The sequence below is a fragment of the Dipodomys merriami genome, unplaced genomic scaffold (genome assembly GCF_024711535.1).
Source record: "Dipodomys merriami isolate MVZ:Mamm:240054 unplaced genomic scaffold, mDipMer1.0.p SCAF_142, whole genome shotgun sequence".
In the NCBI taxonomy this organism is placed as follows: Eukaryota; Metazoa; Chordata; class Mammalia; order Rodentia; family Heteromyidae; genus Dipodomys; species Dipodomys merriami.
In genome coordinates, this window is record NW_027202738.1 from 2415524 (window position 1) to 2441856 (window position 26333).

The 26333-nt window shown below is 56.9% G+C and overlaps 2 protein-coding genes across 6 annotated transcripts; one reads left to right on the top strand and one right to left on the bottom strand.

Moving 5' to 3' along the window:
* Positions 1-113: 113 nt before the first annotated feature.
* Positions 114-10470, top strand: LOC138826406 (voltage-gated hydrogen channel 1-like). Of its 4 annotated transcripts, XM_070021546.1 has the most exons (7): positions 114-195; positions 2454-2493; positions 6162-6449; positions 7876-7980; positions 8662-8893; positions 9462-9574; positions 9666-10470. In XM_070021546.1, exons 2-7 carry the CDS (start codon positions 2473-2475, stop codon positions 9729-9731), a joined length of 825 nt encoding a protein of 274 aa, XP_069877647.1. In that variant the 5' UTR covers positions 114-195; positions 2454-2472; the 3' UTR covers positions 9732-10470. The 4 variants fall into 4 exon arrangements, with proteins under 4 accessions (XP_069877647.1, XP_069877644.1, XP_069877645.1 ...); XM_070021543.1 differs by lacking the exons at positions 114-195; positions 9462-9574; positions 9666-10470 and adding an exon at positions 1412-1582 and having other exon boundaries at positions 8662-9093; XM_070021544.1 differs by lacking the exons at positions 114-195; positions 9462-9574; positions 9666-10470 and having other exon boundaries at positions 1601-2493; positions 8662-9093.
* LOC138826400 (tectonic-1-like) lies at positions 7658-25493 on the bottom strand. 2 transcript variants are annotated; one of them, XM_070021533.1, is made up of 15 exons: positions 25274-25493; positions 24377-24497; positions 21636-21766; positions 20130-20281; positions 19040-19139; positions 18266-18375; positions 17273-17293; positions 16086-16217; positions 15572-15697; positions 14733-14818; positions 13797-13937; positions 12364-12526; positions 10517-10642; positions 10197-10341; positions 7658-9845 (listed from the first exon to the last, which is right to left on the bottom strand). In XM_070021533.1, the coding sequence occupies exons 1-14, from the start codon at positions 25491-25493 to the stop codon at positions 10198-10200; spliced, it is 1773 nt and encodes a 590-aa protein (XP_069877634.1). In that variant the 3' UTR covers positions 7658-9845; position 10197. The 2 variants fall into 2 exon arrangements, with proteins under 2 accessions (XP_069877634.1, XP_069877635.1); XM_070021534.1 differs by lacking the exons at positions 24377-24497; positions 25274-25493 and adding an exon at positions 23798-23895 and having other exon boundaries at positions 7658-10341.
* Between the last annotated feature and the right edge of the window lie 840 nt (positions 25494-26333).

A 26333-nucleotide genomic window follows, 5' to 3' on the forward strand; every position in this document is an offset into this window, starting at 1 on the left:
GGTCGGGTTGCTCTGGGGGCCCCGGGGGCGGGACATGGCTCCGGAAGTGGGCGGCGGCGCGGTGGGCGCGGACGGAGGAAGTGCGGCCCCCACCCCGCCGGTCCCGTGATTCGCGGCCCGGGCGGACCTCAGACCTCGCCTCCGCCGCGCTCCGGCCCGCGCCGCCCCGACGTCCGCACGCACGGCGGCCCCGCGGTGAGCGCCCGGCCCGCGGCGGGACCCGAGGGGCCGCGTCCCGGCCCCGCGGGCGGAGGAGGGAGGGGAGGGGAGAGGGGAGGGGAGAGGAGGGGAGAGGGGAGGGGAGGGGAGGGGAGGGGAGAGGAGGGGAGAGGGGAGGGGAGGGGAGAGGGGAGGGGAGGGGAGAGGGGAGGGGAGGGGAGAGGGGAGGGGGGAGGGGAGAGGGGAGGGGAGGGGAGAGGGGAGGGGAGGGGAGAGGGGAGGGGAGAGGGGAGGGGAGGGCGGAAGGAGGGGCCGCCCGGCCGCAGGGGCCCGCGGGGCCCGGCGTCCCCAGCCCGCACCCGAGCCCCGCGCCGCCCCGGGCCCACGGCGGCCCCCGGCCCAGACTTCGGCCCTGGCCCCGCGCCCGCCCCGCCGTGGCCCCGGCGCCCGCCCGCCCTCGCGGTTCGTTTCCCGCGGGGCCTCGGCCGCGCGACCACACCCCCGGCCGCTTTTCGGGCGGGGTCTCGCGTGTCCGTCCAGCGTCCGCGTCGGACCAAGTCCTCCACCGGCCGCCCAGGCGGGGTGACCGGCGCCCTCCAGGCGGGGTGACCGGCGCCCTCCAGGCGGGGTGACCGGCGCCCTCCAGGCGGGGTGACCGGCGCCCTCCAGGCGGGGTGACCGGCGGCCCAGGCGGGGTGACCGGCGCCCTCCAGGCGGGGTGACCGGCGCCCTCCAGGCGGGGTGACCGGCCCCTCCAGGCGGGGTGACCGGCCCCTCCAGGCGGGGTGACCGGCGCCCTCCAGGCGGGGTGACCGGCGGCCCAGGCGGGGTGACCGGCGCCCTCCAGGCGGGGTGACCGGCACAGGGACCCGGCCCAGCGCGCCAGCCTCCGCTTGCCCAACAGCGCTTTCTCCATCCAAACGGGCCTCCGCCTCGCCCTTCCTCCCGGCTCCCGCCCTCCCCGGTTCCCCACAGTCGGCCTCGGCCACAGAACCACTTGGCCCACCCCGCCTCCCCGACCACGATCCGTCCAGCCTGCCCTCTGCCCCCTGCCCTCTGCCCTCTGCCCCTGTGCACTCTGCCCCATGCCCCCTGCCCTCTGCCCCCGTGTCCCCTGCCCCCGTGTCCCCTGCCCCCGTGTCCCCTGCCCTCTGCCCCCTGCCCCTGTGTCCCCTGCCCTCTGTCCCTGCAGCTCTGCCCATTCTGGGCAGGTCATACACATTTCAGCCATGCAGTGGATGGCATACTCAGCTTTGTGTTTCCAAGGCCCACTCCCGTGCAGCATGTAAGTGGAGCTTCTCTCTTTACTGGCTGGCTGAGTCCATCCATGGTGTGCATCCGGGTCTTTCTGCCCTTGAGCCATTGTGGGGCGCTGGCCGCGTCCTATCCCCAGTCACCACAAAGCAGCGCCACAACTGAACAGGTGCTTGTCCGAGTTCCCACTTACAATCCCTGTGGGTGTGTGTCAAGACTTGTGTGTAAGCCGAGCACTGGTGGCTCACGCCTGTAATCCTAGCTACTCAGGAGGCAGAGATCTGAGGATTAAGGTTCAAAGCCAGCCCGGGCAGGAAAGTCTGTGAAACTCTTATCTCCAATAAACCACCAGAAAACCAGAAGTGGTGCTGAGGCTCAAGCTGTAGAGCGCTTGTCTTGAGCTGAAGAGCTGAGGGACAGCATCCAAAGCCCAGAGTTCAAGCCCCATGACCGACAAAAAAAGAAAAAAAAAGACGTGTGTACTCCACACGTTTTTTAGCTTTATGCAGATCTGAAGGAAAACTAATCTGTAAGAAGATTGCAGCTAGGCACAGTGGCTCATATCTATAATCCTAGCTATACAGAGACTGAGATCCGAAGGATCAAGGTTCCAAGCCAGCCTGGGGCAAAATGTTCATGAGACCTCACCCCTTCAGAACCAGTAAGTTAGGTCTCGTGGTGTTTACCTGTAATCCCAGCCTAGCAGAAGGCCCAAATAGGAGGATCACAGCTCCAGGCTGAGCTGATCAGAAAGTGAGAATGTAGTCTCAAAAATTAGCCGACCCAGAGTTCTGGCCTCACGACCCACAAAAAAAAAAAAAAAAAAAAATTAGCCGAGCAGGAAGTGGCACTGTGGCTCAAATGGTAGAGCACTCGCCTTGAGCTGGACAGTGCCCAGGCCCAGAGTTCAAGCCCCATCCCCGACAAGATATAGGGCTTGGGATGTGGTTCAGGTGGTAGAGAGCCTGTCTGGCAAATGCAGAGAGTACTGGACCCGGAGGGCAGAGCGTCACAACTGACGGTCATGTCTCCTCCCGCAGGTGCAGGGACGACAGCAGCATGCAGGCCCAGGACAAGAAGGTAAAGGGCTGTGGGGGGACAGCGAGCCTCTCCCCAGGCCGGAGCGGCCGTGCCGTCCTGGGGTCACGAGGTACAGCCCTGTCGTGGGCTTTGCAGAGTCTGTAGGAGCTGGGACGCTGCGAGCCCAGCTTTGTAGGCCAGATTACGGCCCCAGCCTCAGTTTCCCTGTGTGGAAGCCCGTGCAGAGCGCTGAGTGCCAGGCTGGGCCACCGGCTGGGGCCGCGCAGGACGCCGGGCACGGGGGAGTCGCGCCGTGGCGGCGCAGCCGGGAAGAGGCAGAGGAAGGAATGCAGCTCCGGCACTTGTCCCAGCGTCGTGAGGCCTGCGGCGTCCGTGCTCCCCAGCCACTGGCTGCTGTGTCCTCTCCCGGACTCAGTTTACCAGAAGGCCCCAGGTGCAGCCGGGGTATTCTGCCATCAGGCCTGGTCGGGGAGGGGTTCACTGGGGCAGTGGGGGCAGGAGGGAAAGGGGTGCAGAGTGGGCCCCCCCCATTCTCCTGGCTGGAGCGTCACTGAAACATTGATCCAGGGCACTGAGACCCAGGGCCACCATTCCCAGCCGCTGCTTTGTCTTTGTTGCCTGCAGCTGTGCACCTCTGCGTCATGGACTCAGGGACTTCTCTGAGTGGCAATGTCGGCCACAGGGAAAGAGGCACATGTGCCCTCCACCCTCCCAAGTGAGCTTCCAAACCCAGCCCATAGGTGGGTCCCAAAGCCCACCTTTTAGGAAATGAAATAGAAGAAGCCAAGCATGGTTGTTCATGCCTGTGAGCCCAGCTACTCAGGAAGCATAAACAAAAGGATCGTAGTCTAAAGCCAACCCTGGCGACAAAGTGAGAGGCTCAACCTGAAAAAAGACTTAACGGGCTGAGAGTGGCTCAGTTGTCTGCCTAGCAAGCACAAGGTGCTGAGTTCAAACCCCGGTTCCACCAAAAGGAGCAAGTTGTGGCTCTGGTCTGTCCTCCTAGCTACTCAGGAGGCTGAGATCTTGAGGATCATGGTTCAAAGCCAGCCCATGTGGGAAGGCCTGGAGACTTATCTCCAATGAACCACCAAAAAACCAGAAGTGGTGCTGTGGCTCAAGTGATAGAGTATAAGAGCTCAGAGACAATGCCTAGGCCCTGAGTTCAAACCCCATGACTCCCTGGCTGTGTGATTCTGGGTAAGTCTCTTGGCTTCTCTGTTCCCTGATTCCCAGTCTGTAAATGGTGCACCCATTGATTGGCAGATGCACCTGCCAATCAAGGCCCCTGAACCTACAGGAAATGGGGAGGAGGCTGGGCTCTGGGGAGTCATCACCTAGCATGGGTTGTTTTCTGTGGGCTTCAAACTTCCTCCCCACTCTGGAGAAGGAAAAGCCTCTACGCTTATTTAAAGACTTCCCTGATCTTAAAAATAGACATTCCTCAGAACACTGAGACCGAATGGGGTGCCGTCAGGTGAGCTGCACTGCGGGGTGCGGTGGTGGGGGTTCTGCTTTCTGCTGTGGCTGCTTTCCACCACCACTCCCTCTCCTGGGTTCGGAAGTTACGGTGTAAACGGGACCCCCACCCTCTTTAGGAATGGGGTGATGGAGTCACAGAGAAGTGGCAGAGGGGGCATGGCCAGCCTGCTGGAGCTCGGGGCTGGGGGAGGCAGGTGACAGAGGGAGTTACATAGTCCAGGCAGAGAACCATGTGTGCAAAGGCCCTGTGGCCTGAGCTTCTCCCCCAAGAGTCTGCCCAGCGCTCTGGTGTAGCCACAGTCACGGCTGCCCAGGAGCCCAGTAGGCCACTCCTCAGCACAGCCTGCTTGGCGGGGGCTGAACTTGGGCTTCAGGCGCATTCCCATCATGCCCTGGTGGGAAAAGCTTGCCAGGCCCAGCCTTGGCATCGACACCAGGGTTTATGCTGACCTTCTGGAGGTGCTGGGTCCCAGGCTAACCAGGTGTTCAAAACCAGCTCCCAGGGGACAGAGGGAGACCGGAGGGGCGCCAGGCCGAGTGTCTTCAAAAGAACCTTTATCCTGTAGATGTTGTTGAGCCTTGAACCCGGGGACTGCCTGCTCTGCAGCTGACGGCCTCAGCCTTCTTGCCCCTCCAGGCCTGGGCCTGCCTGCTGGGCAGCACCTGTGTGCTCAGCCCGCGCACTCCCGGGCACAGCCCCTGCCCCTCGGGGCTCACCCTCCTGGGTGGGGTTTGTTGGAGCACTGGAGTTTGAACCCAGGGCTTTGCACTTCCTTGGCAGTCGTAGCCATGACCTAGCCGTGTGTGTGTGTGTGTGTGTGTGTGTGTGTGTGTGTGTGTGTGTGTGTGTGTGTGTGTGTGTGTGTGTGTGTGTGTGTGTGTGTGTGTGTGTGTGGAGGGTGTGAGGTACAGGGGCTTGAACTCAGGGCCTGGCCGCTGTCCCTGAGCTTTCTGGTTCAAGGCTGGGGCTCTACCACTTGAGCCACAGCTCCTCTCCACAGTTTTTGGTGTTCACTGGAGAAAAGCATCTTGTGGGCTTTCCTGCAGAGTGGCTGGGGTGATGGGCGTGAGCCCGGAGCCAGCCCTTTTTGCTTTAGTAATTTTTCAGATAGGGTCTCGAGCTTTTGCCCAGGCTGACACTGAACTCTGATCTCTTCCACTTCCTGAACAGCCGTGAGGCAGGCCCATGCGCGGTGCCTGGCCCAGTCTTGGGCTTTGACACCAGAGAGGGAGATGGACAGCGATGAGAAAGTCTCAGAGCCATGGAGGAGGGGAAAGGAGTGTGTCCTTCTCGAGCGGTCGCTCCGGGCCAGGCCTGGGTGGCACTCTGTGCACCCCTGTGACTCAGTTTCCCCAGTGTAGACGGGCCAGGGTGGTGAAGCCGCTGAGCGAGGCCCACATTTCGTGGGTGGGGTCTAAGCCTCGCTCTGTAACTTTGCTGCTCTGGCCGCCGCGGACTTGACTTACATCACAATGGTGTTCTGCGCTGTGGCGCTATAAATACTTTCATCCCGGATGACGGCCAAGTTGCGTCTTGAGTGGCGGCAAGTTTCCAGAAAGAGCGTTTTCCTCCCTGTGAGACGCTGTGGTTTCTGCACAGCACCTGCGGGCTCCCTGTGTCCAGGGGTGGCTTCCCCGGGGAAATCTGGGCCGCGGGAGGGGGCTGGAAGGTTCCAGACCCCAGGGCGGGTGGGTGTGTGGCAGGCCAGGCCCTCTCCAGGCTGCCCGCCCAGGTCACCGCCTGAGCCAGCCCCGGCGGGAGCCCAGGAGACTCACCTCAGTGAGCGGCCGGAGCAAAGCCGGCCGGGCGCCGTGGCCGGGCGGTGGAGCGCCGGCCTCCAGCCCAGCATTCTGCATCTTGCTTTTGCCAAGCCGGGCCTTGTGCCTGAGGGCGATGGAATCATCGAGAAGGATGGGGGTGTTTGAGCAATCTGCCCCCGTGAGCAGGTCTGGGGAGGACGTGGGGGAGAAAGTTCCTGAGAGGGACTGTGTGGTGGGGACATCCGGGGGCCGTGCAGGGGCAGGGCCTTCGGCGCGTGGAGGCCGGACCCGCGCGTGGAGGCCGGGTGGGGCTGGAGGCCGGGCTCCCACGTGGAGGCCCAGCTGGAGCCCGGGAGGAGGGGCGGGAAGGGGGCGGGCCGGCGGGGCCCAGCACCGGCCTCCCCGGGGCGCCCCGTCCTCCCGGCCCCGCCGCAGCCGGCGCTGAGCCCCGCCCCGCCCCGCAGGCCGCCCGCGCCCGCGCCCGCGCCCGCGCCCCGCGCCCCGCCATGGGCCGCCTCCTGCGCCACTTCACCGTGGTCGGCGACGACTACCGCGCCTGGAACGTCAACTACCAGCGGTGGGAGAACGAGGCCGAGGAGGAGGAGCCGCCCGAGCCGGAGCCGGAGCCGGGCCCCGCGGAGGAGGGCAGGGCCGCGGCCCCCAAGCCCGGCTCCGCGCCCGCGCCCGCGCCCGCGGCGCCCCGGGACTTGAGGAGCGCCCTGCGCAGGCTCTTCATCTCGCACCGGTTCCAGGTAGGAGAGCAGCGCGGCCGCCCCTGCCCTGCCCGCCGCTCCGGGGGTGGGTAAATAAAACGTGGCCTGTTCGTTCAGTGGAATATTACTCGGCCGTGAAAAGGAAGGAGTCACGGACATGCACTGTATGTGGATGCCCTTGAACACAGGATGGCCTCGAGGCCGACAGCAAGGTTGCACACGGCGACCGCACTCACGGGACGGGCACAGCGGGCAGACACGCCGCAGATGGCGGCTGCCCATAAACTAGAGGAGGTGACAGTAGATCTGGGGTTCCCATTTGGGGTGCTGGAACTAGATAGTGGTGGTAGTCACGCGACTGAGGGTGCTGAAGGCCGCTGAACTTGGTGTAATTTTTAAATGGTCACAGTGGCAATTTTTAGGTTATGCAAATTCCCAGACAGGCGTGTGGTAGTGAAAGGCTGCTTGCTGGAGGCGGAAGGCGCTCGCTCGAGTCTACTCCACGAAAGAAGCCCCCAGCAGCCTGCCTTAGGGGCTCGGTGCATTCTTTGCCCGATTTTTGTTGTTGTTGGCTGTGAAACTTGAACTGGGCCTGGGCACTGTCCCTGAGCTCTTCAGCTCAAGGTGAGCACTCTACCACTTGAGCCATGGCGCCACTTCTGGTTTTCTGGTGGTTCATTGGAGATAAAGAGTCACAAACCCCTGCCTGGGCTGGCTTTGAACCGGGGTCCTCAGATTGCAACCTCGAGTAACTAGAATGACAGGCGTGAGCCACTGGCACCTGGCTTGCCTGCTGGGTTTGGCCTGTGGCTGTGGGGGCTTCGTGGGGTGAGCAGCGTGTGCACACGCAATGTGGCCCCATCACACCCCAGGGAATGAGCAGGTGCTGGGAGCAAGTTGGGGTGTGGGGAGTGGGAGGCCTTGGGGGAGCCCACAGGCCCTTGCAGGGCACAGTTGCAGGCATCCCGCATGTCCAGATCCCTTCTAGAAGCAGTGGACAGCACCTCTCTCACTGACTTCTGGGGTAAAATGGAAAGAAAAAAAATGTTCCCCACACTTGTGTGGCTTTACAAATGGAGTCAGGTGCCAGAGGCGCCCACCTGCAATCCCAGCTGTCAGAACGCCCAGCTCTGAGAATTCAGGTTCAGTTACTCTTCAGTTAACCAGCAAAAAGCTGGAAGTAGAGCTGTGGCTCAAGTGATAGAGCACCATCTTTGAACAAAAAAGGTCAGGACAACATCAAGGCCTTGAGTTCAAGCCTCAGTACTGGCACACACACAAAAAAGAAAAAGCAAACAAACCACTTTTTAAGAAGCACATACTTCTTGCCACCGAGAAGGTGGCCTTTGGGTACAGGGAGGGGGAGAACAGAAAGGAGCAGTGTAGCAATATGGGGGGGAGGGGGGGTTGTAAGGGACTGGGCAGGATGCTCTGAGCTCAGGCTCCTGGCTGGTCTCTGTGGCAGGTGGTGGTCATCTGCCTGGTGATCCTGGATGCACTCCTGGTGCTTGCCGAGCTCCTCCTGGACCTGAAGATTATCCAGGCCGACAAGAACAACTATGCGCCCTGGGTAAGGCCGTGCAGCCCTGGTGGATGGCTGCCCATGGGGTTGCTTCTACTCCCCGCATGGAGCCGCCCCACCCCCAGAGCAGCAGGTCCTCACTGGGGACTCAGAGGTCAGAACAATCCAGTGTGTGTCACGGTACATCTGTTGTGTTTTCATGTTCAAATTGCCCCATTTAGCCACTGTGGGACTTGCCCCTGTGAGGAAAGGGTTCCTCAGCCAGGAACTGGATGGGGCCTGGCACTGGTGGCTCCTGCCTGTAATCCTGGCTACTCAGGAGGCTGAGATCTGAGGATTGCAGTTCAAAGACAGGCAGGAAGGTCCCTGACATGCTTATTTCTGGAAGTGGTGGCATGGCTCAAGTGGTAGAGTACTACCCTCGAGAGAAAAGAGTTCATGCCCCAGGACCGCGCACACACACACACACACACACACACACACACACTGGATGGGGGCTCTTGCCTAGTTCCCTCCCACCTAGGTTGGCACCCATTCCAGGGTACAGGAGCTGTGACACCTGAGGGATGCCCCCACCACTTGATGGGCACTCTGTCCCCCCAGAATTAGCGGGGGTGACGGCTCCCAGTTCTTTGGAACAAGGGCTGGGTGGTGCGCCCGTAGCTGGCGGCGGGCTCGCCGTCGGCTGTGCACGGCAGCGGGGGCTCAGGTGACTGCTTCCGTCCTCAGGTGTTCCACTACATGAGCATCGCCATCCTGTTCCTCTTTATGGTGGAGGTTTTCCTGAAGATCTTCGTCTTCCACCTGGAGTTCTTCCACCACAAGTTTGAGATCCTGGATACCATCGTGGTGGTAGTGTCGTTTGTCCTGGACATTGTCCTTCTGTTTCGGGAACACGAGTTCGAGGCCCTGGGCCTGCTGATCCTGCTGCGGCTGTGGCGTGTGGCCCGGATCATCAACGGTGCGTCCCATGCGCGTGGGCTGCGGTGGGACAGGGCACGGCTGGTCACCCGGGGTTCCCAAGTCTGTGGGACTCGGCGGGGGGACCCTTGGCCGCCACCAGCCTGGCCGCATCTCACGCAGCACTGTGCTCGGCACCTTCACCGCAGCCGTTCCCATGGTCGCTGCCGCAGCGCGGCCTGTGCCTGCGGTCTTAGCTAGGTGGTGCGGAGGCTGGAGCAGGAGCACCGAGTCTGAGGCCAACCCAGACCAGGCTGCGCTGAGGCCCTGGGTTCTATCCAGTACAAGGGGGGAAAGAGACACTTCTGGAAAGGTCCAGAAGTTCTCAGGCTTTTCCTGGCGCGGCTCTGTTTTGAATTTGGGGGTCCGAGCTGGGTGGAGGTCTGAGGGTAGTGCTTCAAAGCATCCGGGCAGCCAAGTCTGTGAGACTCTTCCACGGACCGCCAGAAGGCCGGAAGCGGCGTGGCGGCTCATGTGGCAGCGCGCGTCCCGAGCTCCAGCCCAGGTCCTGCGCGCACGCGCACGCTCACGCGCACGCACGGAAGCCGTGTCGTGGCCCCTCCCCGCAGGGATCATCATCTCGGTGAAGACGCGCTCGGAGCGGCAGCTCCTGCGGCTGAAGCAGATGAACGTCCAGCTGGCCGCCAAGATCCAGCACCTGGAGTTCAGCTGCGCGGAGAAGGTGAGGAGCCGCCGGGGCGCCGGGGACGGCGAGGGGCTGACCCCCAGACCCGGGGCCGACCCCGGCCTGACCCCGGCCTGTCCTGCCGCAGGAGCGCGAGATCGAGAGGCTGCACGGGCTGCTGCGCGGGCACGGCCTGCTGCCGGGCGAGGCCTAGGCCTCGGGGAGGGCGGGAGCCAGGCCCCGGCCCCGCCGCACAGCGGACTGCGGGCCTGACGTCCGCCCCGTCCACTCCGTCCTCGGTTCCCGCGGGCGGCGGGCCGGGCGCCCTCTGCAAGGAGAAGCAGCCGCTTGGCGAAAAGTCCTCCATTCCCTCTTTGTAAGGAGCTGGTGTTGGGGCGCCGGCCCTGGGGGGTGAGGCCCAGCGGCACCCCGGCTTCCAGCCGCTCCGCCCTCCGCCTTTCCCCCTTCACTGCGGTCCACGTCCACGCTGCGCCCGCAACCTGCCCGCCACCCCCGCGCCCGCGCCCGGCCCCCCATCCCCATCCCGCGCCCCCTCCCCCTAGCGCCCGCCCCGGCTGTGCAGAGCCGCCCTGCAGTAGGCGCTTCGCTTCAGGAAGATTCCGCGTCCAGTGGGGGGCAGGGAGGAAGGACTGCCCCCCACCCCCCGCCACGCACTCACCTCACCCGAAGGGGAAGAAGAAGCCGGGGGGCAGCCGGGCGTGGATGGCGGGCGGCGCCCGGAGCCCGGCCTCGGCCGGAGCGGACACGTCCACGAACCGGACCGCGCTGGACAAGAGCACTGCGCCGTCCCTGCCCATGCGGACCTGCGGCCGGGGGCGCGGCGGGTCAGCGGGAGAGGTCAGCATCCCTCCGCAGGGGCGTTCTCCCCGCGGGGCGCCCCAGCGTGGGTGCTCAACGCCTTTATCAAGTAATACATCTGCCAGTGCTACTGGGCTCTGAGCTGGTTGTTGCAGGGGCTGTGGGGTGGGGCGCGCTCACCTTGGGAAGCGGGGCAGAGAGGAGGCTGGCGGTGACGTTCACGATCCTGGCCTGCGGGTTCCCCAGTCTCCCGAGCTTGGTCCACTCCACCTCCACGCGCAGAGCCACGGGCAGCTGGCAGGGCCCCTGCATGCGACCTCAACCCATGAGCGTGGCGGCTGCTCGGGGTTGAGCCCTAGAACCCCGGACCACCATCCCCACGGCCACTTAGCGTTGCCCGGGGGAGGGTACCCACCCGAGCTGAGACCAAGACCGCTCTGATGGAGTTTCTGAGTCTACTGGAGCTAAGTCTCATGGAAGCCCTGGGTTAGATTCCTCAGTATCACATAAGCAGAAAAAGCTAGACGTGGCACTGGGGCTCAAGTGGTAAAGCGCTAGCCTTGAGCAAAAGAAGCTCAGGGACAGTGCCTAGTCTCACAGACTTTCCTGCCGGGCTGGCTTTGAACCATGATCCTTAGATCTCAGCCTCCTGAGTAGCTAGGATTACAGGCTTGAGCCACTGCTACAAGCATGGACTAAGCACTCATTTATCTCATTTTATCAGTTGGCCATTTAGAACTGACATCCAGGTATTCAGCTGTGTCCATACCTGGTCAAAGATACCAGCAAAGCATCTGCATCAAGCATGCATGCCACAGTGGACGACTGCACACTGCCGCTGCCCCAGGACCCAAAATGCTTGGTCAGCCCCAAAGGAGGCCCTCCAGACTTTGTTGCCTTCTGAGTCTGCTCAGGTGGCAGTGCTGGCTGTTGGGGGGGGGAGGGGAGGGGTACGATGGCGGGGTAGATGGACAGGTTCCATGCCCAGGCACTTCCCTGGATGCTTAAAACTTCCACAATGAAAACAAAAACAAAACCTTTCTCTGGAGGCAGGCATTGGTGGCTCACACCTACAATCCCAGCTATTCAGGAGGCTGAGAACTGAGGATTGCAGTTCAGAACCACCCTGGGCAGAAAAGTCCACAAGACTCCAGTTAACCAGCAAAAAGACAAATGGAGATGTGGGTCAAGTGATAGAGCATTAGCCTTGAGTAAAAAAAAAGATATGTGTGTGTGTATATTAAAGGACAATGCCCAGGACCTGAGTTCAAGCCCCAGTAACAGCACGCGTGCGCGTGCGCACACACACACGTATTTCTAAATACATGCCTTAGGGCCTGCCTTAGTGGCAGGCCTGCTGTGTGCCCCCAAAGCGCTGGTGGAACCCTGAGCTGGGAGTGGCCCTTGGAGGCACAGCTGAAGTCCACCTGGAAGCCACAGGGCTGGGGGCGCCGGCCCCCTGCGGAGGCCTAGGGCGAGTCCAGCGGCCTCCCCCATCCGTCCGTCCAGGCAGGTGAGGGTGACAAGTCAGTGCCCAGCTCCCAGGAGATGGAGGAGCAATGTGTACGCAGCTGCAGAGCACACTGGAGCATGCTGGGCCCCTTGGGGAGCTGCACCCCCTCCTCACCCCAAGCCCAGGCTATAAATACAACGTGGATAATGAGAGGCCGCCACGAAGCTGACAGGCAGAAGCGGGCGATGAGCGGCGGGAGTGATAAAGCGGGAGCGGGCGCCTTGGGGCCTGGACAGGCCGCCCACACTTTGACTGCTAAGACAAAAGAAAATTGGGGGGCAGAGAGTACCACGTGACCAGAAACCTATTTGTATGGTATCAGCCTCCATTCCTCTTTGGGGACTTGGAACTGAAAGCTCACACGTGGGCCTGTGCACTGCGCAGGCGGATGGTTCCATCTTTACCGCCCCAGCATGAGATGCCTGGGGGGGCCTAGCTTGGATTTGGGGTGTCTCAGGCAGCAGCACATTTGCAGACATAATGAACAGCCCTGGCTGCCCTTCCTTCCCCCTACCTTCCCTCTGGACGAGTGGGTGACGAAGTGGACAGGCACCCAATCTAGGACGTCCTCGGGCCGTGAGTTTCCAAAGGAGGCCACGTAGTCAGGGAAGGCCTGGCCCCTCAGCAGCGCCCCAACCTTCTGTGCAGCCAGCTTACACGGGATGGCGCTGCTCAGCCTTCAGGAAGGGAAAGGCCAACTGAAGCAGCAGAGGCCTGCTCCCCCCCCCCCCCAGTGTTGTTCCTCTCTTCCTCTCTCCCTGTCCAGGAGGGAGAGACCCCCTGCATGAGGGGGGTGGTAGATGAGCCACAACCACGTTTCTCAAACCAGACTCCACTGTGAGACATGCTCTGTTCAGAGTGCCGTGGATGGAAGTTGGGGAAACACTGCCTCTCCGCAACCCCACCCCTCCTCCTGAAGGACTCTGACACAGTAAAGGCTCTGAGAATCTTCCAGAATCACTCAGAAAATCCAAACATCAGGGAGCAGCATTATGTGGAAGTCACTTAAAGATAGGGAAAACCAGGCACCAGTGGCTCACGCCTGTAATCCCAGTTACTCAGAAGGCTGAGGTCTGAGGATATTGGCTCCAAGCCAGCCCAGGCAGGAAAGTCCATGAGACTCTTACCTCCAGTGAACCACCAAAAATCCGAAGTGGAGCCATGGCTCACATGATAAAGTGCCAGCCTTGAGCAGAAAAAGCTAAAGAGCAGCACCAAGGCCCTGAGTTTAGGCCCCAGTAATGGCAAATAAAATAAACGAGAAAGATTTGAGGAAAATTTCCATCGGCCACAAGAATGGCAAGTGATCGCTCTGGAATGGGCCCACAGGGGGAAGAACTGGTTTTATCCAGCTGTGCAGACTTATTTGCCAATTTATATCACATACATGATTGATAACAAAAAAACAAAAGCAGCCAGGCACCAATGGCTCATGCCTGTCATCCTAGCTACTCAGAAGGCAGAGATCTAAGGATCGTGGTTCAAAGCCAGCCAGGGCAGGAAAGTCTGGGAGACTCCAATAAACTACTCAAAAGAAAAAAAAAAAGCCAGAAGGGGCCCTGTGGCCCAAGTGGTATTGCGCTAGCCTTGAGCCAAAGAAGCTCAGGGACAGTGTCTAGGCCAGAGTTCAAGCCCCAGGACTGGCCAAAAAAAAAAAAAAAAGCAGAGGTCCCATTCAGGCTTCCTTTCACTGCTTACCATGCCGTGTAAGGGAAAGAGAAACGGAGGAAGGACTTCAGCACATTAAGTGCTAAGCAAGCTTACACCGGAGCACAGAGCCGTGAGCTCTCAGCTGCCATGCGTGTAGGAGCGTGGTGTGGTCATTAGCTATTGATGGTTAATGGTGACCACTGATGCGTGGTGGAGGCACAGCATGGCGAATACAGGGGACAGGGGCCTTCTTCTGTAGTGCCCACCAACAGGTCCCCATGGGAACAGGTGGCTCACCTCAGTCGGCAGCCGGACTGCACGTCATACCCGAACAGCACCGGGGTCCGGGGGCCCGGGCGTGCGAAGCAGTCTTGCTCGGGCGTGCTCTGCAGGATGGTGAGCTGTCGGTATCTATTGAGGGTCTGCACAATCCCAGACATTCCGGCACAGTTAAGGCCGTGCCCAGCGCTCCAGCAACCTGGTCCTCAAGCAGCCCGCCCACCTGTCAGTCCTGAGGCATCACCAGACCCACCACAAGACCAGCCACAAGCTAAGAGGGTCGCAGACTTTCCTGCCTGGGCTGGCTTGGAATGGCATCCTCAGATAGCAGCCTCCTGAGTAGCTAGGATTACAGGTGGGAGGCACTGGCACTTGCACTTGGCTTCTTCCTGAGAAAATTCTTCAGAAAGTGGCCCTTCAGCTGGGCATCAGTGCCTCACGCCTGTCATCCTAGCTACTCAGAAGGCTGAGATCTGGGGATCATGGTTCAAAGCCAGCCCAGGCAGGAAAGTTTGAAACTCTAATTTCCAATAAACCACCAGAAAACTGGAAGTGGTGCTGTGGCTCAAAATGGTAGAGTGCCAGCTTTGAGCAGCTCAGGGACAGCGCCCAGGCCCTGAATTCAAGCCCCATGTTCCCCCCCCCAAAAAAGTGGCCCTTCAGAGCTAAATCTAAATCCCCCCCCCAAAAAAAATCATCAATTTTCTTAGGAGTTTCATTTTCAATATGGAGGCAAATATGCCCAAACACCAACTTTCTGTCTTAAGATTTCAGTTCTAACCACTGCCATTCTCTTGGGCTGTGCAAGCACCAGTCTCCTCCAGTCCCCTCCCCTTGCCACACACATGTGCACACACAAACCTTAGAGGAAGCTCTGGCCATGTCGGGTCTCTCCGTCCACAGAGCCCCAAGAGGAAGAGAATCACCTTCCTTCCCAGACCAAAAAAAGGATATCCCCCGTGAGGCCGAAAGCCAGCCAGCAGCGGGAGCCCCGCCACATAGCCCGGGTTTCCGCTGACAGGAACTGGCTTTGTGTGTTGCTGCAGAGAAATACAGAAAGCCCGCCATGAGCACGCACTGCAACTGGCAGGGGAACCCGCTGCGTTCACAGTCACGCTGGGGGCGGTGACCAGCACAGGGTTTCTTCCCCTGGGCGTGTGAGGTCCACCACAGAGCTGGACAAACAGGTGGAAAGGAAAGGGCTCGAGGCCCACACTGCTTCCCTTCCCATCACCCCCCGCTCCACATGCCAGCCTCCTGTTCTGTGAGGTTCCCTTTGTGCTGGACCCAGCGCCACACGGAGTCATGCTTCTAAATGACTGTTTCACTAAGAAATTATGATTTGGGGTTGGGAAGGTGGCTCAGTGGTAAAGTGTTTGCCTCGCATGCAGGAGGCCCTGGAAATGGTGTGGCTCAAGTGGTAGAGCGCTCGCCTTGAGCTGAAGAGCGCAGGGACAGCGTCCAGGCCCAGAGTTCAAGCCCCACAGCCGACCAAAAAAAGAAAAACAAAAACCAACTTGGTGTTAGTACTGAAACAAACTGAGGGTCTGGGCTCAGGCCTTTACTTTGCTCAAAGCTGGTGCTTTACTACTTAAGCCATACTTCCACTTCAGACTTTTTAGTGGTTAACTGGAGATAAGTTTCCTGTGTAGTCTGGCTTTGAGCCTTAATCCTCAGATCTCAGCTCCTGAGTAGAGTAGCTGGGATTAGAGGCAGGAGCACCAGCACCCGGATAACGTTACACTCTTACTTACACAGCTGTGAAATACTTGAATAGAGCTGAACCAACTCACCTGGAGAAAGTGAATTTCAAACTTCTGCTGCACATCAGCCACCACACCGCTGAGGGAGCCCAGGAGGAAGGCAACGCCCGCAGACGATATGACCCCTGCGTCTGTGTACGTGAGGCTGTACTTGACCTAAACAGAGCAAAAGGATGCCCCCAAAGGTGCCCACACCTGCTATATTACAACCCAAAGAAGCCCCTGGGCTGCCACTTTTCTCTGCCGACTCATCTCTGCTGACTGCAGTGACCCCCACAGCCCCACCCCAGAGATGGGGTCACCTGAGCCTCTTGGTGCCCGAGTTATGCATTAATTCCACATTGGCTCCCGCGCTCAGTGTTTGTATAAACAGAGCAGCGGCAGCTACAAAACCACAACACATTCGTGGAGGCTGCAGAGGGGCCCAGTGAGACAGGCCAATACCCCGAGAGGGGCCGGGCCCCTGTGACAGGCCCCCCACTGCCCCCCAGGTCCAGAGCTTGCCGTAAGCCACGGGAGCTGGCAGAGCAAGTGGGGAGCGCACCTCAAGAACAACGTTAATGCAGATTCCACCCTGGCCAGTGAGGAGAGCCGGCTGCAGCACCGCCGTGTCCTCCAGCCGCTGCAGCGTGTGATTCTGAGAACGGATGGTGATGGACTGAATGGTGATGGGGACCTGCAAGGGGGCAACAGTGAAGAGAAAGCTGGCAGGGAGCTGGCGGCTCACACCTGAAACCCTGGCTACTTGGGAGGCTGAGAACTGGAGGATCACTGTTCAAGGCCAGCCTGGACAAGAAAGTTAGCAAGACCGCCTTTCCACTCCACAGCCAAGTGCAGTAGTGACCATCCTGGTAGCTACACCAGGCCAGGATAGGGCAGATCGACCGTCATCTCTCCCACCATTCTCTCCCCGCTCTCATTTACATTCCTACCCAGAGGTATCCATCTGGATCACAGAACGTTCCTGTAGACTCTACTTACAAAAGCACACTGACTTGTGCCTCAAGTACCCAACTATCTTCGCAGAGCCGGTAAGCTAGATACGCTGAGTGCACGTTCGGGGCCTATGCAGCAGAAAACGTCGGTGCTCCGCACAGCAGGTGAGCGGGTGTAGGGACACTGCTGTTCACAACTTGGAACAGCCTCCCCGCTCCTCACTAGGGAGCGTGTGGCAGGGGCGTGCGCACGTCTTGCATCATGTGTGACGAAATGAGCATAGATCGTTCCGGGCTGGGAGGTGCCTCTAGCATCACTCGGATGGAAGGAAATCTGCTGAACTCAAGGTCTAGCTGACTGTGATGACAAAACTCGGCCCATGTTGTGCCTGCTGCTAACTCCTACGCTTGTCTGCGTGGAGCCCCAAGCTGCCCGTCACACACGGGCTGCTCCGTGCCAGATCCCTGTCCTGCTCTACTCAGGGGCAGAGATCTACGAATAGTAGTTCAAAGCCAGCCCAGCCAGACATCTGTGAGACTCCATCTCCCAACACAGCCAGCAAAAAGCTAGGCTGCAGGCATGGCTCAAGGTGAGGTGCTGAGTTCAAACTTTGGTATCAGCAAAGGGAGCAAGGAAGGAAGAAGGGAAGAGGGGAGGGAGGACGGAAGGAAAAAGGGAGGGTGGGAGGAAGGAAGGAAGGAGGTAGGAGGGAGGAAGAAGGGAGGGAGGGAAGGAAGGAAAGAAGACGGAAGGGAGAAGGAGGGAGGAAGGAAGGAGGAAAGAGGCAGTACTTACATGTGTTGCTGAATTAGGCACCTAGGAATAAAAGAAACAACAAATTTGATAAGGACAACAAAGAGACCATTTCCACAGCCTTTCTTGCTGGTTCAAGGTCGCAGTCACAGGCCTTGGCTCCCATCATTATTCCCTGTGGGCACCAAGCACTAGCCTGGGGTAGAACAGATGCAGGTCCCACCCTTCTGGTCACTGTGGCCGCCCCAAAGCCCCCAGCCTCCAGCTAGTTTCCTGCTATGCGTCCAACCCATGCCACGCTTCCGCCTGCCGGGCAGTGCAGTAGGGTTCTCCTCTGGGAGGGGCGCGCCTCCCCCCACCTCCTGGCCACCTTCAGCCTCAGCTTCAGGGGGAGGGCGGGAGACAGGTCTGGGCCAGTGTGGTACCCACACGCCTTCAGGACAGCCCAGAAGTCAAATGGCCTGAAGAGCTCACAGGCCTCGTGGCCTTGTCCAGCCGGCGCCGGTGGCCCACGCTGTAACCTGGCTGCTCAGGAGGCTGACGTGGGAGGATCGAGCTTCACAGCCACCCTGGGCAAAAAAGTTTGTAAGACTCATTGCCGGTTAACCAGCAAACAGCCGGAAGTGGAGCCGTGGCGAGTGGGGCTGGCTCGCTTACTCTGACCCAACGCCATTAGGAGATGGAGCCGGACTCAGCAGCTCCAGACTCAGCAGCTCCTTCCTGCTCTCCCCGCCGCCCGGCTCCTCAGCCAGCCAGAGACCGAGGGCTCCGCCGAGAGACGGCTTCTCACCCCAGCATGGTGGCTGTCACCATGAGGCTTTCATGACTTGTCTGATTCACAGACAGACACTACTGCATGTCGCTATCAATGAATGAAAGAATACATGATCTAGCTGTATAGACAAAAATGATTCCCAAAATTGCTTTCATAATAGTTAGAACCTAAGTGCGGGGAAGAGACAGTTAAAGGTTGGTCACTGAAATGATTCTGTGCTTATCTTATTCTGAATTATACAACAAACCAGTTCCACTCACCCCCAAAATCACAGGGCTGCTGTAGTGAGCCATGCTCAGGGCCTCGGTTTCTCCACACTGCTCCACACGCACCCTGCGGGTGCACGCAACAGCCATGTTCATCAGAAACCCTGGAGATCGTAACATTCCCGGCCGGGCGAGGACACAGAGAAGAAAGCGTCAGCCCCCATCGGAAACCCAAACAGCTGGAACGCAGCAATGCTGTCTAACACAGGGCTGCAAAGCTCTATTTCAACTAGGTAATGCATGCGCCAAATTCACAAGAGGCCCAGAGGACCCCGGATGCTCCAGTCCGGCCCCAGCCCCTCCCCCAGAGGTGCCAGCATAGAGTTGCTGGGACATCTTTCAGAAATAGTCTGTGTAAGCAAAAGAAAAGATGCACATAAAATGTTTATGTTATGGCCTGGAGCTGTGGCTCACATCTGTAATCCTAGCTACTCAGGATACTGAGATTTCAGAATTGTGGTGTGAAGCCAGCCAGGACAGGAAAGCCCATGAGACTCTTATCTCCAATTAATCACACAAAAGCCAGAAGTAGAGCTGTGGCTCAAGTGGTAGAGTGCCAGCCTTGAGCCAAGCAAGAACACAAAGTGTGTGTGTGGCACACACACACATACACACATTCCAAAGTCCTCAAGTGTGGCTGGGCTTGGAGGCCTGAACTAGGAGGCCTCTGCTGGCCCGAAGGTTCTGTGCCCAAAGTTGTAGCCTGTTTGGCTACAACTACCGCCACCAGCAAAGCGTCAGAGGGAGAAAGAACAGGGGGCCTCCTACCTGCAGGATTGCTGTCAGTGCACAGAGATGACGTGAGAGGCGAAGGAAGCCGCAGAAATGAAGGCGAAGACGCATGTGAAATCTGCACAGGATCCCCATACTACAAACACAGTGAACACATGTACTACACAGTGAACCTGTACTACAGACACAACCACCTGCACTGGTTACAGTGTTCTCAGGCTTTCCGTCACCGTTGACTTGCATGCCCACGAGGGGCCACACAGCATGGCCCTGGTATCACTGTGTGGCCAAAGCTAGTCTTCAACTCCTGGACTCAACTCTTAATCCTCCTGCTTCAACCTCCCAAGTGTTGGGATTAAAGATGCAACAGTGCTGATTTCAACCTTTTTTTTTTTTTTGGTAGGTCATGGGGCTTGAACTCGGGGCCTGCGCGCTGTCCCTCAGCTCTTCAGCTCAAGGCTAGTGCTCCACCACTTGAGCCACAGCTCCACTTCCATTTTTTCTGGTGATTTATTGGGCTTTGCTGCCCAGGCTGGCTGCATTCTTCAGATCTCAGCCTCCCACATAGCTAGGATTATAGGCGTGAGCCACCTGCGCCCAGCTCTTATTCTTTTTCTCTCTCTCTTTTTTTTTTTTTGTGCCAGTCCTGGGACTTGAACTCTGGACCTGGGCACTGTCCCTATGCTTTGGTGCTCAAGGTTAATGATCTACCACTTGAGTCACAGCTCTACTTCCAGTTTTCTGTAGTTAACTGGAGTCTCACAGACATTCCTGCCTGGACTGGCTTCAAACCACAATCCTCAGGTCTTAGCCTCCTGAGTAGCTAGGATTATAAGGATTATAAGCATGAGCCACTGGTGCCCAGATGAATTCTGTATCTTTTAAGGTTGATAGAGCAGAATTCTGCAGAGATGAAAACAAAGCTTACCACAGTGGCAATGAACTGAAATCAATCCTACATCCAGAATTTAAATATTCAGCTTTAATTTCCATCATCTTTAACTCAAAGGCACAAATACTACGTTTTTTTAGAGCACAATACCAAGTCTCTGTATCCAGGGAGGCAGTCCTGGGTTACGCATTGACAGTTACCTTACAAGAGCACAAGGACACAGTTCAGGCTCACCTTATAGTTTGCAGTGTTTGCAGCTTCCCGAATGGTTGTAAGAGAAACATCTGATTCCATATTGGACATGAAACCACTAGGTGTCTTCATGGATCTGTCAAAAGTGTTTTCATTGGGCACTTCCGGATCAGTAAAGGACAGTGCGGGTTTATCTGTTATTAGGGAAAAAGTATTTTACATCAGCATAAACATGGATATTCGATATGACACCTGTCATGGTCTAGAAGCTGTAGTGTTAAGCAGGAAGAATCTTTTTGCATATTTCCTGCACCCAGGATTTCCCGAGCCTTATTAAATAAACAGACTTCCTGCTTCTGACTGTGGGGCAGGAATGGTTCCTGACGCCTACATGGAAATGGCAGAACAGAAGCCACGCCAGCCAAGAAGAGCCCTTCATCTACTCCAGTCTCCACAGAGACTGAATCTGCCATGGAGTCTGCTGCTGCCTCTTGGGAGCAGAGGAGAGGCTCCCCGATGGCCATGGAGAGAGGGGGAATGAGGACGGGCCTGCTGGCTGGGCTGGCGGTATGGCAGAGAACGGCCAATCACTGGTCAGCTGTGTCACTGCAGGTAACAGATCAGAGTGTAATGCCTGTTCTCAATCACAACAACAAAATAGACACTGAAGGAAGATGATGAAATTTAGCCAAGTGCTGGTGGCTCATGCCTGTAATCCTAGCTACTGAGGAGGTCGAGATCTGAGCATAGGGGTCCAAAACCAGCCTAGGCAGACAAATCCAAGAGACTCTTATCTCCAATTAATCACCAAAAAGCTGAATTGGAGGTATGGCTCAAGGGATAGAACACCAGCTTTGAGCAAAAAGGCTAAGGGATGGCAACTAGGCCCCAAGCTCAAGCCCTAAAACTGGCATGCATGCACGCACACGCACGCACGCATGCCCCCACCTGCCCACGATACACATATACTGATGAAACCATAAATGTGTCTCTGATCTTTGACATGTTGAGGACATTTCACACTTAGATTTACTGGAACTAAATACTCAGATAAAAATAAAGATCCTGCTTTCATGCAAATAATCTTAGTAAAAATAAAAAGAAAAAGGAAATAGAAACCACAGGTACTCTTCTAACATAGACCTGATTTTCAACCATTACACAAGAGGAAATAACCTAAAACTCACATGTATACATGTAAATCTGGATTCCTGTGCAGGTTACAGTTGAAATGCCTTGGAAATCAAGTAAAGAAAGAACTCAGCCAGGCACCAGGTGGTTCATGCCTGTAATCCTAGCTACTCAAGAGGCTGAGATCTGAGGATCGCAGTTCAAAGCCAGCCCGGGCAGGAAAGTCCATGGAACTCTTATCTCGAATAAACCACCAGAAAACAGGAAGTGACATTGTAGCTCAAGTGGTAGAGCTCTCACCTTGAGCTGAAGAGCTCAGGTGCAGTGCCCAGGCCCATCAAGCCAAGGACTGGCAAAAAAGAAAAGAAAAGAAAACTTTATAAGGATTCACAAAGTAGACTGGCATTAAATACTTACAGTTTGTAATATGAATGCAGAAAATGGATGGATTGATCTGGTCAACAAGTTTAAACACCCTCTGTGGAGGGTTTGCTGTGAAATTCAGTGAGTAGACGGCTGCTTTTTGACTGCAAAACTGGTGATCGCCCCTGAAAGTTACAAAGAATAATAGCATTAAATTCCAAAGCAGAAGCACACAGTCTTAGCATGATGATTTAAAGCCTGTCATGTGCTTGCATGTGAACTGTTAGCCGCTACAATGTTTAGCAGTTGAAGCTTTTTTTTCCTCTAACAAAATAGTCATCACAATCATTTTTTTTCTTGGATCATTTGTGGGGCTTGAACTTTGGGTCTGAGCGCTGTCCCCCAGCTCTTCAGCTCAAGGTAAGCGCTCTACCACTTAAGTCATAGCACCACTTCTGGTTTTCTGGTGGTTTATTGGAGATTAGAGTCTCTTGGACTTTCTTGCCCAGGCTGGCCTTGAACTGTGATCCTCAGATCTCAGCCTCCTGAGTAGCTGGGATTACAGGCAGAAGCCACCAGCACCCAACTTCATCATCATTTTTTTGTTGTTGGTCGTGGGGCTTGAACTCTGGGCCTGGGCGCTGTCCCTCAGCTCTTCAGCTCAAGGCGAGTGCTCTACCATTTGAGCTACAGGGCCACTTCTGGTTTTCTGGTGGTTTATTGGAGATAAGAGTCTCACGGTCTTTCCTGCCCAGGCTGGCTTTGAACCGCGATCCTCAGATCTCAGCCTCCTGAGTAGCTAGGATTACAGGCGTCAGCTCTTTATCATCATTTTTAAGGAAATCTTGTTATAGCGTATAAGTTTGATGCAAGTAAACCTGGAAACTCCATACCAATGATAAGAAACTTCTTTAGTGCTTCAATTGGCCAGGTACCAATCTGATTACACGTGTCATTCTAGCTATTCAGGAGACTGAGATCTTAGGATTGAGGTCCAAAACCAGCCTGGGCAATAAAGTCCCTAAGACTCCAACTTACCACCAAAAAAGCCGGAAGTGGGGCTGTGACTCAAATGCTAGAGCGCTGCTCTTGAGCACAAAATCTCCGGGACAGTGCTCAGAATTCAAGCCCCAGGACAGGCTCGCACACACACATGCATACACACAGACATTGTTTATAAGTATAAGAATGGATCAAAATTTTCTGGTCTTGGGCTGGGAAGGTGGCTCAGTGGTAGAGTGCTTGCCTTGCATGCATGAGGCCCTGGGTTCGACTCCTCAGCACCACATAAGCAAAAAGAAAAAAGCCGGAAGTGGCGCTGTGGCTCAAGTGGTAGAGCGCTAGCCTTGAGTTGAAGAGCTGAGGGACAGTGCCCAGGCCCAGAGTTCAGGCCCCACGACCGGACCCCCCCAAAAAAAATTCTGGTCTTGCTGGGCGCCAGTGGCTCATGCCTGTAATCCTAGCTACTCAGGAGGCTGAGATCTGAGGATTGTGGTTCAAAAGCAGCCCGGGCAGGAAAGTATGTGAAACTCTTATCCCCAATAAACAATCAGAAAACTGGAAGTGGTGCTGTAGTTCCAGTGGTAGAGTGCTAGCCTTGAGCTGAAGAGCTGAGGGACAGGGCTCAGGTTGAGTTCAAGGCCCACGACTGACCCAAAAAAAAAAAATTTTTTTTTGGTCCTTAAATAAAGCCATCTTCAGAGGATTGTGAGAGTCCAAGTGGAGATGATCTAGAAGATTTATGGCTTAAAAATGTACCATACAGCCAGGCACCAATGGCTAATGCCTATAAATTCTAGCTACTCAGGAGGCTGAGATCTGAGGATTCTGGTTGAAAGCCAGCAGGCAGGAAAGTCTGTGACTTATCTCCAATTAAGTCCCAGAAAACCAGAAGTGGAGCTATGGCTCAAAGTGGTAGAGTGCTAGCTTTGAGCAGAATAGCTCAGGGATAACACTCAGGCCTTGAGTTCAAGCCCCAGGACTAAAGAAAGAGAGAGAGAGAAAGAAAGAGGGAGGGAGGGAGGGAGGGAGAAAGGAAGGAAGGAAGGAAGGAAGGGAGGGAGGGAGGGAAAGAGGGAGGGAGGGAGGGAAAAGAAGTGTACTATACAAGCCTGGCACTGATGGGTCATGTCTATAATCCTAGCTACTCAGGAGGCTGAGATCTAAGGATTGCAGTTTGAAGCCATCTGGAGTGGGAAAGTCCATGAGACTCTTACCTTCAGTTAACCATTAAAGGGCAGGTGGCTCAGTGGTAGAGCGCTTGCCTTGCATGCCTGAGGCCCTGGGTTCGATTCCTCAGCACCACATAAGCAAAAAGAAAAAAAGCCGGAAGTGGCGCTGTGGCTCAAGTGATAGAGCGCTAGCCTTGAGCTGAAGAGCTGAGGGACAGCGCCCAGGCCCAGAGTTCAGGCCCCACGACCGGACCCAAAAAAAAAAAATATGTATTCCAGTTAACCATTAAAAAGCTGGAAGTGTAGCTGGGCACCGGTGGCTCACGGCCTGTAATCCTAGCTACTCAGGAGGCTGAGATCTGAAGATCGAGGCTCAAAGGCTGCCTGGGCAGGAAAGTCCTTGAGACTCTTATCTCCAAACTAGAAAACCAGAAGTGCTGCTGTGGCTCAAGCGGTAGAGCAATCACCTTAAGCTGAAGAGCGCAGGGACAGCACCCAAGCCCAGAGTTCAAGCCCCACAGACCAAAAAAAAAAAAAAAAAAGCTGGAAGTGGAGATGTGGTGCAAGTAGTAAAGCATCAGTGCCTCGTGTGTGCGCACACACACACACAGGTTGTACACTTACGTAATGACTGGAACTGAGCAAGAAGAGAAGACACTGAAATCCGTGGAGCTGCAGTCGGGATCACAGCAGCAGTTAATGTCACACTGGGCTGGGGACAAGTCACAGACACACAGAGAGGCAACTGCAGGAAGAAGAGTAGGTCAATCAGCAGGGGGTGACTGCCCCCTACCTACACCAGGTGTCTTAGTCGGTGTCATAGGAAAGGGGCACTGTACTGTGCTGCGCTTGTGGGGAAATCTGCCAAGTGGAAACGAGTTCGTTTGAACCCTTCATCTCTCAGGTCTCACAAAGTGGCTCTTTGTTTGACTTGTTTGGAAGTTCTGTTTGGAGTCTAACTCCACTTTGATAAGCTGAATAAGAAACCTGAATCACCGTACTTGTCAGATGATGCTGATGACTACACGGGTTTAAGAACTGGCATACCTATTCTCACCATGGCTCAGGGGCTTAACATCGCTCTGGTGATTTACAAGAGAGCATGGAAGAGAAGCAGAAATCTCCCCACTTAGCAACTGTTACATACTAACGATGACCACTGGGAGGTCTGCATTACGTGTGTGTGTACCCGGGGCTTGAACTCAGGGCCTAGGCTAATGCTCTGCCGTTTGAGGCACAACTCCACTTCCAGCGGTTTCGGTGTTTCAGTGGAAGAGTTGCATGGACTTTCCTGCCCCGGGTGGATTTGAACCTCGATCCTCAGAACTCAGCTTTCCGAGCAGCTAGGATAATGAAAAGTTCAGGGCCGCCCGGGGGTTCACTTCCACCACTACCCAGAAACTTCCACTGCATTTCCTCGGCGGGGAGTCCTCATTTCTGGCCCTGAGCACTAACGCTGGCTCTCCTCCCCCGCCCTCCACGCCGGATCCGGATCTCCAGGAACTGGCTCTCGGTACGCACCGTCCGTGACCGGGGCGGGCCTGGGACCGGAGGGGAGCCGCGGCGCCCGGGGGGACCCCAGGGTCGCCGGCGGCGGAGAAGCTCCGGGAGTGGCCGGGGCCGCCGCGGTGGAGTTGAGGCCCTCGGCGGTGGCCGGCGGCGTGGCCGCGGCCTGCGCGCTCACCGCGGCCGCGCAGCCCAGGAGCGCCAGCACGAGCGCGGGGAGGCCTGGCGGCGCCATGGCGCTGCGGAGCCGGGGCCGCTCGCGCCACCCGCGCCACCGCCGGCGCGTTGCCCTGGCAACCGCGACAACCCCGCGCGAGGCGACATGGGAAGGGGGTCGGTCAGGCAGCGGGCGTTGCTGGGAGAGGGGCGGGGCGGGGAAGGGGCGTGGCTTGCGTCCGGGTCCGCAGACCGAGTTGGTGGTCCTCAGCGAACTGCCGCGCTCCGTTCAAAAATGTCATTCCTGCCGGCCCGGCGGCTCACGCCTGAGATCCTAGCTACTCTGGAGGCTGAGATCTGAGGATCGCGGTTCGAAGCCTTCTCAGGTCGGAAAGTCACACTTTTTTTTTTTTTTTTGCCAGTCCTCGGGCTTGAACTCTGGGCTGGACAGTCCCTGAGCCTCTAGGCGAGCGCTGTACCACTTGAACCACAGCGCCACTCCCGGTTTCCCTGTGTTTCATTGGAGATGAGTCTTATGGACTTTCCTGCCCGAGCTGGCTTTGAACCGTGATCCTCAGATCTCAGCTCCTGAGTAGCTAGGATGACAGGCGTGAGCCACCGGTGTCTGGCCACAGTTAACTCTTATGCAGAGCAAAATCTTTGGCAAAAAAATGTGCAAATCTTTTCTCCTATTCCATGAGTTGCCCTTCACGAGGTTGGTTGTTTGCTTTGATGGATGGAAGTTTTTAGGAATTCTTTTTTATTGCCAATAGTTTTAGCATCCTAACCAAGAAATCATTGCTAAATAAAACAGCCTGAAGCTGGTCCTTTGTTTTCTTCTAGAAGGGTAATAGTTTTAGCTTTCCCATTTAGATCTTTAATCTATTTTGGGTTAATGTTGCTGTGTGCTTTTTTTGGG